The 13,236-nt window shown below is 43.3% G+C and overlaps 2 protein-coding genes across 3 annotated transcripts in view; both read left to right on the top strand.

The window, feature by feature from the left end:
• The window catches only part of RAC1 (Rac family small GTPase 1), a 396,460-nt gene that overhangs the window by 98,674 nt on the left and 284,550 nt on the right, over positions 1–13,236 (top strand). The gene's annotated exons all lie outside the window — the stretch shown is intronic.
• USP42 (ubiquitin specific peptidase 42) overlaps positions 1–13,236 on the top strand; it is a 59,494-nt gene that overhangs the window by 26,588 nt on the left and 19,670 nt on the right. For both annotated transcript variants that reach the window (XM_050783941.1, XM_050783940.1), the window contains exons 4-8: positions 4,437–4,547; positions 8,000–8,102; positions 9,035–9,102; positions 9,821–9,891; positions 12,190–12,272. In XM_050783941.1, coding sequence (XP_050639898.1) covers positions 4,437–4,547; positions 8,000–8,102; positions 9,035–9,102; positions 9,821–9,891; positions 12,190–12,272 — 436 coding nt within the window. The remainder of the gene's footprint in view (positions 1–4,436; positions 4,548–7,999; positions 8,103–9,034; positions 9,103–9,820; positions 9,892–12,189; positions 12,273–13,236) is intronic.

Consider the following 13,236-nt stretch of genomic DNA (forward strand, 5'->3'; position numbering starts at 1 on the left):
AAGATGGACTAGAAGAAGCACAAAGAAACCCCAGGGAACTCACCACCGTGTCTTCTGAGGTCCCTAGCATGTCTCTTTCTCTACCTTTCACAGCCTTTTAAGGTTCGTTTTATATACAATGGTCAGGATTTGTTGTTGTACTTGGCAGGATGAATAGAAAACTACCTCTACTCTGTCTCCCAGAAGTGCTAGTCTCATGCTTGTTTTTGAACGATGTTTTCATGGGGTGTAGAATTCTATGTTAACATTATTTGTCTTTTTTGAGACAGGCTGTCACTCTCACCCAGGCTAGAGTGCAGTGGTGTGATACTATATAGCCTCAACCTCTTGGGCTCAAGTAATCCTCCCACCTCAACTTCCCGAGTAGCTGGGACTACAGGCATTGACCACCCTGCCTGGCTAATTTTTTGTAGAGACAGGATTTTGGCCATGTTGCCCAGGCTGGTCTCGAACTCCTAGGCTCAGGCGATCTACTTGGCCTCGGCTTCCCAAAGTGCTGAGATTACAGGGCAGCCACTACACCTGGCGTGTTCTTTTTCTTTTAATACTTGGAAGATATTATTCCGCTGTCTTCTGGCCTGTGCTGTGCCTGAAGTCTGTTGTTGGTTTTACCTTTGTTCCTATATACATAATGGTTTTTTGTTTTTGTCTTTGTTTCCTGTGTTTTTTTGAGACCGAGTTTCACTCGGTGGCGCAGGCCGGAGTGCAGTGGTACAATCTCAGCTCACTGCAACCCCGGCCTCCGGATTCAAGTGATTCTCCTGTCTCAGCCTCCCGAGTAGCTGGGATCACAGGCATGCACCACCATGCCCAGGTAATTTTTTGTATTTTTAGTAGAGACAGGGTTTCACCATGTTAGCCAGGCTGGTCTGGAACTCCTGACCTCTAATGATCCACCCGCCTCAGCCTCCCAGAGTGCTGGGATTACAGGCATGAGCCACTGCACCAGCCTATGTAATGTTTTCTTTGTTTGTTTGTTTTTTGAGATGGAGTTTCGCTCTGTTGCCTGGGCCGGAGTGCAGTGGCGCAATCTTGGCTCACTGCAACCTCTGCCTCCCTGGTTCACGCCATTCTCCTGCCTCAGCCTCCTGAGTAGCTGGGACCATAGGCGGCCGCCACCACGCCCGGCTAATTTTTTTTTTTTTTTGAGACGGAGTCTTGCTCTGTCACCCAGGCTGGAGTGCAGTGGCCGGATCTCAGCTCACTGCAAGCTCCGCCTGCCGGGTTTACGCCATTCTCCTGCCTCAGCCTCCCGAGTAGCTGGGACTACAGGCGCCCGCCACCTCGCCCGGCTATTTTTTTGTATTTTTTAGTAGAGACGGGGTTTCACCGTGTTAGCCGGGATTGTCTCTCGATCTCCTGACCTCGTGATCCGCCCGTCTCGGCCTCCCAAAGTGCTGGGATTACAGGCTTGAGCCACCGCGCCCGGCCAATTTTTTTTTTTGTATTTTTAGTAGAGACGGGGTTTCACCGTGTTAGCCAAGATAGATCTCCTGACCTTGTGATCTGCCTGCCTCGGCCTCCCAAAGTGCTGGGGTTACAGGCGTGAGCCACCGCACCCAGCCCAGCCTACGTAATGTTTTTATCTCCAGTGCTTTTAAGATTTTTATCACTGGTTGTAAGCAGTGGGGCTTTGTGTAGTTTTCTTCATGTTTCTACTACTGGAATTTGTTGAGGTTCTTAGATCTGTACATGTATTATTTCTGTCAAATTTTGACAACTTTCAGTGACTTTTGAAAACTTAACTTTTTTGGTGTAAGTTTCCCTTGAATATTAATATAGACTCATGTGAACTGACAGCTCAGTCAGGATACGAAACCGTGCCTCTTCCCAAAAACCTCCCTTGTGCTTTTCCTTTGTAGATAATTGTTAGTTCTTGAAATATTTATGCTGTCCTTTTACCTTCAGGCTCTAATGACGTATATCGGGGCAATATAAAATTGTCCCTTAGCTTACTGGTACTCTGTGTTGTTGTTTTGAGATTTGTTCTTTTTATGTTTTATTATGGATATTTTCTACCCATAATGAGTATCTTCAGGTTCACTAATCTTTTCTTATATGGTGTCTAATCTGTTATTAATCACATCTGGTGTTTTTGTTATTGTTGTTTGTTTTTGTTTTTTTGAGACAGGGTCTTACTCTGTCGCCCAGGCTGGAGTGCAGTGGCGCTATCACAGCTTACTGCAGCCGCCAACTGCTGGGCTCAGGTGGTCCTCCCATCCCACATCAGCCTCTGGAGTAGCTGAGACTGCAAGCACGTGCCACCACACCTGGCTAATTTTTGTATTTTTAGTAGAGATGGGATTTTGCTGTGTTGCCCAGGCTGGTCTCAAACTCCTGGGCTCAAGCGGTCCGCCTGCGTCAGCCTCCCGAAGTGCTGGGATGACTGGCATGAGCCACCGCACCTGGTGCATCTGATGTATTTTTCATCCCAGAGATTCTACTGTTCATGTGTATAAGTAGATTTGCATCTATTTCCATGTTTCTTCTTAATGTGTTCTTCCATTTTTCATTTCCTTGAATATAGGAATATATTTGTAATATCTTTTTTAAAGTTATTGTCTTCCGATTATATTTTCTGTGTTATTTCTGGGTTTTTTTCTATTTATTTTCTCCTTGTTACTGGTCATTCCTGCATCTTTGCGTGCCTTGTACTGTTTGATTGGATGCCAGACAGAATGAATTTTATGTTGTTGGGTGCTGAGATTTTTGTATCTCTTAAAAAGTATTTTTGAGCTTTATTGCGGGACAAAGTTAATTGGAAATAGTTTGATCCTTTTGTGGTGTTTTAAGCATTATTAGGTACATCTGGGCAGCCTTTAGTCAGGTAGTTCCTCAGGCTCGGTGCTGTCGACACTTCGGGTAATTCTTTGTTGTGAGGGGCTGTCCTGTGCATTTGAGGCTGTTTAGCAGCATCCCTGGCATCTGCCCACTAGATGCCGTAGCACCACTTAACATGTGCTAAGAATGAGTTTTACGTTTTTAGAAAGTTGTAAAAAAAGATATGCCATAGAGACCACCATCTGTGGCCAGCAACGCCAGAGTATTTACACAGAGATTATTTTCTTTTTTCTTTTCTTTCTCTGTTTTTTGAGCTAGGGTCTCGCTCTGTTGCCCAGGCTGTAGTGCAGTGGTGTGATCACAGCTTATTGCAGCCTCAACCTCCCTGGGGTCAGGTGATCCTCCTACCTCAGCCTCCTGGATAGCGGGGATTACAGGCTTATGCCACCACACTGGGCTAATTTTCTTTTTATTTTTTGTAGAGACAGGGTTTGACCATCTTGCCCAGGCTAGTCTCAAACTCTTGGCCCCAAGAGATGCACCCACCTCGGCCTCCCAGAGTGCTGAGATGATAGGCATGAGCCATGGTGTATCGCCTGCACAGTGATGTCTAATCCCTGCTGTGGGAGACATTCTTTTAGCATTTGAGATAAATGGTGGTATGAGGGGAAAAACCTTGCTTTTCCAGTATAGAGAGTAGCTAGGATCACTGGCTTTCAAATTTGAAAGAGTATGATTTGAATCCAATTATGTGTCTGTCACATAATAACTCTTTGACATTGTGCAAATTTTTAAACTCTCGTAGCCTTTTTCCTTTCTTGTGAAAGAGAGCTAATATGTACTTATCACTTAGGTTTGTTAGAAAAGTAAATGAGGCCAGGGCAGTGGCTCACACCTGTAATCCCAGTACTTTGGGAGGCCGAGGTGGGCGGATTGCGTGAGGTCAGGAGTTTGAGGCCAGCCTGGCTAACATGATGAAACCCCATCTCTACTAAAAATACAAAAAAAAAATTAACCGGGCGTGGTGGCCCATACCTGTAGTCCCAGCTACTTGGGAGACTGAGGCAGGCAAATCGTTTGGACCCAGGAGGCACAGACCTTGGCTGTGAGCCAAGGTCGCGCCACTGTACTCCAGCCTGGGCAACAGAGTGAAACTCCATCTCAAAAAAAAAAAAAAAAAAAAAAAGGCCGGGTGCGGTGGCTCAAGCCTGTAATCCCAGCACTTTGGGAGGCCGAGATGGGCGGATCACGAGGTCAGGAGATCGAGACTATCCTGGCTAACCCCGTGAAACCCCGTCTCTACTAAAAAATACAAAAAACTAGCGGGGCGAGGTGGCGGGCACCTGCAGTCCCAGCTACTCGGGAGGCTGAGGCAGGAGAATGGTGTAAACCTGGGAGGCGGAGCTTGCAGTGAGCTGAGATCCGGCCACTGCACTCCAGCCTGGGTGACAGAGCGAGACTCCGTCTCAAAAAAAAAAAAAAAAAAAAAAAGAACAAAGAAAAGTAAATGAAAATGCATAAAAGTAGATAGCTCAAGGCATGCATATAGCAGCTATTATTTCATTTCAGGTAGTGTGCCCCTGATTTGTCATTAGCCTTGATGTGTGTATATAGTTGTATTTTGCTAATTTGGAGGATTATCATCTATCTTTCAGGTCATGCAGAAGGCTTTTGTATGATGTGTACAATGCAAGCACATATTACCCAGGCACTCAGTAATCCTGGGGACGTTATTAAACCAATGTTTGTCATCAATGAGATGCGGCGTAAGTATTAACTATTGTAGTTTTATATTTGTATTTATTACCTATTCTTTTTTTTTGTTTGTTTTTTGAGACAGAGTCTTGCTCTGTTGCCTAGGCTGGAGCATAGTGGCGCTATCTCGGCTCACTGCAGCCTCCACCTCCCAGGTTCAAACGATTCTCCTGTCTCAGCCTCTCAAGTAGCTGGGATCACAGGCTTGCACCACTATGCCAGGCTAATTTTGTATTTTTAGTACGGATGGGGTTTCTCCATGTTGGTCAGGCTGGTCTCGAACTCCTGACCTCAGGTGACCCACCTGCCTCCGCCTCCCAAAGTGCTGGGATTACAGGTGTGAGCCGTCACACCCGGCCTATTACCTAGTTATTCTTAATGTCCAACTGGTGAAAAACCGAACCCCTCATGTATTAGAAAACAATTATATTTTGTCATGCGTGGCTGTGTCTTCAATAACAAATTTTTAGTAAAGCATTTGCTATATAAACACATTTTGAAACTTTAAAGCAAAAGATGACAATATATTAAAGACTATTCAATTTAACAAATTTTAAACTATTAAAAATCAATATGTTAAAATAATTGGTAAGTTTTATAGTGTTTTTTGCTGTGACACTTGGATTTCTATACTGAGTAATACTAATTCTGATATTGTCTCACAGGTTTTTGTAAACAGTTTTTAGTTTCAGTTTGGTGAATGAATATTATACTATACACAGTGACAGAAATTGTCAAAATAAAGTTAATTAGGCTACTCTGGACACACTGCCTGTGGATTAGCCCTGCTCTGCAAGCAGCAGTAAAAATAAATAAATAAATAAGGTTAATTCTGTTTTTTCTTTTGTTTTGTTTTGTTTTGTTTTGTTTTTTGAGACGGAGTCTCGCTCTGCCGCCCAGGCTGGAGTGCAGTGGCCGGATCTCAGCTCACTGCAAGCTCCGCCTCCCGGGTTCACGCCATTCTCCTGCCTCAGCCTCCCGAGTAGCTGGGACTACAGGCGCCCGCCACAGCGCCCGGCTAGTTTTTTGTATTTTTTAGTAGAGACGGGGTTTCACCATGTTAGCCAGGATGGTCTCGATCTCCTGACCTCGTGATCCGCCCGTCTCGGCCTCCCAAAGTGCTGGGATTACAGGCTTGAGCCACCGCGCCCGGCCTGTTTTGTTTCTTTAGGTGAGACTGTGTCTCACTATTTTGCCCAGGTGACTCTTGAACTCCTAGCTCAAGTGATCCTCCTGCCCCAGTTGAGTAGCTGGGATTACAGATGTGCACCACGGTGCCCAACTTAATTACAGTCTTAAAAGAATATATACTCAGAGCTTAGCAAATTTGTGGATAAATTTTACTTTTTTCTATTTAATTTTTAAATTTTAAATGGACAGGTGCATGAAATTTTCTTACATACTTTCTGTGTATTTTTGCAGTACACTTTTACATCATGTTAATTAAGTGAGTTGGAATAAAAAATACAAACAAAACTATAACTCTTAATCTGGCATCTAACTGGGTAATTATAGGGATGTGAAATTATACAGTAACAAACTGTAATCTTTTTGCCTAAGAAGCCACTGAAGATTAAAGAGGTCTTATATTGGTCCTTGGCATTATTGATAGACCACAACAGACAAGTCAAAAACCTTTGAAATGTTGTTGAAGCCTGGCAAAATTTAGCCAGGGAGGTTTGGATTGTTTATACATGTATGCATTCATTCATTCATTTATTCATTCATTTGAGACAGAGTCTTGCTCTGTCGCCCTGCCTGGAGTGCAGTGGCACGAGGCTCACTACAACCTCTGCCCCTCGGGTTCAAGTGATTCTCCTGCCTCAGCCTCCCAGGTAGCTGGGATTACAGGTGTGCATCACCACACCTGGCTAATTTTGTAGTTTTAGTGGAGACAAGGTTTCACCTTGTTGGCCAGGCTGGTCTTGAACTCCTGACCTCAGGTGATCCACCCACCTTGGCCTCCCAAAGTACAGGGATTACAGACATGAGCCACCGTGCCTGGCTATTTATCATATATTTATTTATTTGTTTTTATTTATTTATTTTTGAGATGGAGTCTCGCTCTGTCGCCCAGGCTGGAGTACAGTGGTGCGATCTTGGCTCACTGCAACCTCCGCCTCCCGGGTTCCAGCGATTCTCCAGCGTCAGCCTCCTGAGTAGCTGGGACTACAGGTGTGTGCCATTGCGCCCGGCTAATTTTGTGTATTTTTAGTAGAGACGGAGTTCCACCATGTTAGCCAGGATGGCCTCGATATCCTGACCTCATGATTCACCCGCCTCTGCCTCCCAAAGTGCTGAGATTACAGGCGTGAGCCACCACTCCTGACCACGTATATTTATTTTTATACATACTTATATAGCAGGCATGACTAACATTTTTAAACCTAGTCTTTTAAGAAAATGTCATTGCTGTGTGTGTGTGTGTGTGTGTATGTATATGTGTGTATCCACTGATACACACATGGTTAAATCATGAAATTGTCAGGTTTGTAGGTCTAAACTGGTGGAGTGTTGGCAGTTTCATATGATTTAAGCTGGAACATTTTATACCTTCATACACATGTAAAATTCAGTGTATATGTTTTAGTGTGATATTGCTTATACTTTTGTGTTAATTTTTTATTATAATTTAAAAAATAATTTGGTCTTGTAGCTGTGTAATCAATTAGAAACAGGACTGAAATGTTTCTCTGCACCTGCAAATATAAGTTCTTCTGTGGGTCATTGGGATAGAATTAGATAGGTTGGGATATTTATGTTTTGAATGGATTCTCTATTATAGAGATGTAGCACCAATTTAAAATCACCAACATAACATTTTGGACAAACTTGAGACAAAACAGCCAGTTTATTCAAGTGTAACTTTATTAACTTGCTAAAAACATGAGTCACTCTGTAGCTACTCTCTAGACTCTCAGAAACTCTAGCTGCTGTGGACTTTTAATGGTGTAAAGCAGGAGTCCCTAACCGCTGGGCTGTGGACTGGTACCTGATGTGGCCTGTTGGGAACTGGGCCACACAGCAGGACATGAGCAGCAGGTGAGCATTCCCACCTGAGCTCTGCCTCCTGTCAGATCAGTGACCGCGTTAGATTCTCATAGCAGCGCAAACCCTGTTGTGAACTGTGCATGCATGGGATCCAGGTTGCACGCTCCTTAGGAGGATCTCGTGCCTGATGATCTGAGCTGGAACAGTTTCATCCCAACCCCCTCTTTTGGTCTGTGGAAAAATTGTCTTCCATGAAACCAGTCCCTGGTGCCGAAACGGTTGGAGATTCTGGTCTAAAGGGCCTGATCCTGCTTATAGCTTATGTTAGTGGCTTATGTTAGTGCTATTTCCTCATAAAATAAGTATTTGGGAGTTTTCCAATCAACATATTATTGTAAGATATATTTTGGGGGGTACAACTTAGGCTTATTATGTGTAATGATAAAACCTTGTCTTTACTGAAATTTTACAGGTATAGCTAGGCACTTCCGTTTTGGAAACCAGGAAGATGCCCATGAATTCCTTCAATACACTGTTGATGCTATGCAAAAAGCATGCTTGAATGGCAGCAATAAGTAAGTACAACAAAGCGCCAGCCATTTCTTCATTTGGGATCTCCAGTTGTAATTTATTCTTACCAGAATTCATTTTCACCTTTTTTGTTGGAAGCACACAGAACTATGTTCACTTTACCTTTTGGCTTTGCTCTGCCTCTTCCTTAGGTGATGTGCATTAGTTTTAAATGGTTGAAATTTACAGATGTATCTTACTGTAACAGTTTGAGTTTGCTCAGTCGTAGATGTCAGGAAATAAACATTGGTTTTGCAGCTGTTTAATTTCTGATTATCAGCAGACGTCTGCAAATCTCAAACTAGCTGCTTCTCCTTTTTAGTTGTGCCTGACGTATTCTTTTCTCTGCTGCCCTCCAACCTGTATTTATTTCCTGAACCCCCACCCCAATCAGTTACTGATTCCTGTACTTTATTCCTTAAAATCTAAACTCACGAGGAAGAACGAGGAGATGGTTCGATAATGCATCCTAAGCCGCTTGGTGCTGTCTGAACACACCTGGTAGATCTCCCTCTGTATTCTCCCTGCCCCAGCACCGCTCTGTCTAGGCCCTCATCATCCGGGTGGTGACAGACTTGGGTCGGAGGAAGACTCTTTGCCTTTTCCGCCTCTGCTCCCTTTCCTCCCGCACAGGCCGCAGCCCCTGGAGGCTGCCGTCTTCCTGCTTCAGGACCAGACTCCTGCCTTGCTTCCCAAGTCCCTTCTTGACAGACACAGCTCCCACAGCTCTGCCTCTCCTCCCACCACTCCCAGACCTCCCTGTGTTCTGGCCAGGCAGGGATGCTCTTGGGCTGCCACACGTGCCATCCTTTTATTTTCCATGGCTATCCTGTTAGAATTCTTGATCTTTGTAAGCTCACATGTGTTTGAAATCTGGTCACAGCATCTGGAGTTTTTGCAAAGCTCCTCTCTCATGTCACTGTTCGATGTTTTTCAGATTGGACAGACACACCCAGGCCACCACTCTCGTTTGTCAGATATTTGGAGGATACCTAAGATCTAGAGGTAAGCTTTTGCTTATAAGTTGATAAAATGATACACGCATGTGGTTAAAAAATAGTAAAAGTTGGACAGTGTTAGTCCTGCTAGGAAGGAAGGAAAAGTACTTCTCTCCAGCCCAGATTCTCATTCCTTTTACCCAAAGGCAACCCTGGTGCCAGGTTGTAGTAAATCCTTCTGGTAGTTTCCTGTGCATGAACAAACTGGGAGCATACTGTGTGCACTGCTTCCATTTGTCTCTTCGTATTAGGAGTCTTTTACATTTCAGCACACAGGCCTAACAGCCTTCGACAGTTGCAGTAGTGTTCCTTTGATTTTAGTCCCCTGTCGATGGGGATTTAGGTTATTTGTGTTTTGTTGTTCATGGAGCATCCGTACACATATGCTTTCTGTCTGGGTAAAAGTATATATGTATGATGAATTCTTAGTATTAGAATTTCTGGATCACAGGGAATGTGTATTATAAATTTTAATTCTGTCACCTTGTCCTTCTAAAAGGTTATACCAGTTTTGATTCTAACCAATAGTATATGAGGGTCAAATTCATTACACTTTTCACCCATATTATGAGTAGTATTAATTTAAAACTTTTTTTTTGTTCAACTGATAGAAAAATTACAGGTAAAAAATTTTAAATTTCAAAATTGTATTTTGTCATTTCAATAGTTGATGTTGCTGTAATGATTATACTTTGCTCATCTTTTGCATTTTATTTTTATTTCAGTCAAATGTTTAAATTGCAAGGGCGTTTCAGATACTTTTGATCCATATCTTGATATAACATTGGAGATAAAGGTAAATTTCATAATTATGCGAGTAATTACATTTTTAAAATAAGTCATATAACTATAGTTCATTTGTAATTTAGACTACTTGTTAGAGAATATAAATTGAAAAATTCAATATGCTAAGATTTCATGTGGAGGGATTATTCAAGCTTTGTAGTAAGCATCATGAAAAAGCTTTTAAAAGTTTTTTTTATTACTCTTTGAATTTTCTTTTTCTTTTTGTCTTTTTCTTTCTTTTTTTTTTTTGAGACGGAATCGCACTCTGTCGCCCAGGCTGGAATACAGTGGTGTGATTTCGGCTCACTGCAACCTCTGCCTCCAGGGTTCAAGTGATTCTTTTGCCTCACCCTCCCGAGTAGCTGGGACTATAGGCACACGCCACCGTGCCCAGCTAATTTTTGTATTTTTAGTAGAGATGGAGTTTTACCTATTGGCCAGGATGGTCTCGAACTCTTGACCTCGTGATCTGCCCACCTCCCAAAGTGCTGGGATTATAGTTATGAGCCACTGTGCCCGGCCTGAATTTTCATTTAATATCTTAATAAAACTAGATTTTCTATATTAGCCAAATATAGATGGTTATTTTTCCTTTTTTTTTTGAGACGGAGTCTTGCTCCAGCACCCAGGCTGGAGTGCAGTGGTGCAGTATCAGCTCACTGCAACCTCCACCTCCGGGGTTCAAGCATTTCCCCTGTCTCAGCCTCCCGAGTAGCTGGGACTACAGCCACTGTGCCCAGCCTGCCTCTTGCATTTTCTGAATTCCTATTTTTTTTTTGTTCTTTTTTTTTTTTTTTTTTTTTTTTTTTTTTTTTTTTTTTTTGAGACGGAGTCTTGCTCTGTCACCCAGGCTGGAGTGCAGTGGCTGGATCTCAGCTCACTGCAAGCTCCGCCTCCCGGGTTTACGCCATTCTCCTGCCTCAGCCTCCCGAGTAGCTGGGACTACAGGCGCCCGCCACCTCGCCCGGCTAGTTTTTTGTATTTTTTAGTAGAGATGGGGTTTCACCGTGTTAGCCGGGATCGTCTCTCGATCTCCTGACCTCGTGATCCGCCCGCCTCGGCCTCCCAAAGTGCTGGGATTACAGGCTTGAGCCACCGCGCCCGGCCTTTTTTTGTTCTTGAGCTTGCATTTTTCTGGTTACAGATGTAATACATGCTTATGATAAAAATGAGTAACATTGCAGATATATGTAAAATGCTATCCCTCTGAATGCATTCTTTTTAACAGTTTGATATGTGCTGCTCCAGAATGTACTGTTTACTTTTTATATAAACAGGATTGTGTCTGATGTCTGTCTGGCTACTCACTGTTTCATGTAATTCTGTTGGAGACCTTTCTGTGTGAGTGTGCTCTCTGGGCAGTGTGTGGTGCAGTGAATGGATAGACTAATTCCTATGCCAAATTCCTTACTGGTGGATATTTGGTTTGCTTCCAGTTTTATGCAGTTTTAAGTAATGCTGCGATGAGCATCCTCTGTGTTTTTGTTCACTTTAATCTGCTCATTTTTAATGGCAGGGGATATAATTTGGTGTTTAGATGTATAAAAGTGAACATCATACTACTAAAGGAAAATTTTCTTCTTCTTCTTTTTTTTTTTTTTTTTTTTTTTTTTGAGACAGAGTCTTGCTCTGTTGCCCAGGCTAGAGTGCAGTGGCTCGATCTCGGCTCACTGCAGCCTCCATCTCCTGGGGTCAAGCAATTCTCCTGCCTCAGCCTGCCAATTAGCTGGGACTACAGGCACGTGCCACCATGCCCTGCTAATTTTTTGTATTTTTAGTAGAGACGGGGTTTCACCATGTTAGCCGGGATGGTCTCAATCTCCTGACCTCATGATCTGCCTGCCTCGGCCTCCCAAAGTGATGGGATTACAGGTGTGAGTAATCCCAGGCCTGGAAATTTTCTTTTTACGTAAAACGTCTCATTTACTTTTATATCTTTGAGTCTTCTGTTCTTTCTTTTAAAAAATAAGGGGCATGGCTGGGGATGATGGCTCATACCTGTAATCCTAACAGTTTGGGAGGTCGAGGTGGGAGGATCACTTGAGCCCAGGAGTTTGAGACCAGCCTGGGGAGTGTAGTGAGGCCCCTGTCTCTACAAAATAAATGAAAATTTTAGCTGGGCATGGTGGCCATGCCCGTGGTCTTAGCTGCTCAGGAAGCTGAGGTGAGAGGATTGCTTGAGCCCAGGAGGTCGAGGCTGCAGTGAGGTGTAATTGTGCCACTGCACTCCAGCCTGGGCAGCAGAGCGAGACCCAGACACAAGTGGCGGTGTGTGGTGATGTGGTGCTTGTGCCTCTTCTCTTCCCAGGCTGCTCAGAGTGTTAACAAGGCGTTGGAGCAGTTTGTGAAGCCCGAACAGCTTGATGGAGAAAACTCATACAAGTGCAGCAAGTACGCTGGGTGATGACTTGGTTTGCTGGCTGCTCCAGTGGGGTTGGCTGGCAGGCTTGGTTGGAGAGAGTTTGGTGTGTCTAGGTTGCTTGAGTTTCTGATACCCTCTGGAAGACACTGGGTCCCTGTCGTCCAAAGGCCAGAACCCGGAGTGTCTTGATGTGTGCATTTCTGCAAGACGCACAGCTCCGTGCCCCTGAAAACCTGGGGCATGACATTGGGCAGATTATGTGGGAGGAGAGAGGTAAAACTGTCTTTGCTCCCCTGGCAGTGCTGCTTCAGGTGTGGCTGGGCACCCCCTGTCTGCCGAATAGCATTTTCTTTGACTTTCCTATGATAAGAGGGCTGCTGTCGGGTGGGGAGTACTTTCTTCTGGGATAGCTAGGCTCCTTCTCTCTTAGGGAGGGTTCCCAGGGTTTGGGATAGCATTTGCTGGAAAACTCTAATTTTGATTATTTGTTAATATGTTTCCCCATGAAGTCAGGAGTGCCTATTTTAAGAATGCTCTTTCATATGTTTTTAAGTAGATTTCCACTTCGTGGTCAGGTAATATGAGTAATTTTTTTTATTAAATCTTTGAGACCAGAGGGATTTTGCCTTTGTTTTAAATTCTACAGACTTTTCTAATATTTATTTTTATTATTTTTGTTTCTGTTTAGGGCTTTCTTTTCATATAAGAATATTATTATTTTTAAATTAGATGAATTTAAGACATATTTTCACATAATTATACCAGTCTGAACATGTTCATTTTTCAGTTTCTTTTGAATTGAGAGAAAGTTGTGTTAACCTAATTTTAACATTATTGGTAGCACATATGGCTTGGTTTTTCAGAATTGTCCTAACTTCCTTTCCCTTCACGCTAAGTAAGCAGTTCCCCCTATATTTTTAATGTTAATATTTTCACTGTTGGTTGAAGACTGGTGGTTCTCATCCACTGTCCTTTTTGGAACCTTAATGTGGA

The sequence above is a fragment of the Macaca thibetana genome, chromosome 3 (genome assembly GCF_024542745.1).
Source record: "Macaca thibetana thibetana isolate TM-01 chromosome 3, ASM2454274v1, whole genome shotgun sequence".
Taxonomy (NCBI): domain Eukaryota; kingdom Metazoa; phylum Chordata; class Mammalia; order Primates; family Cercopithecidae; genus Macaca; species Macaca thibetana.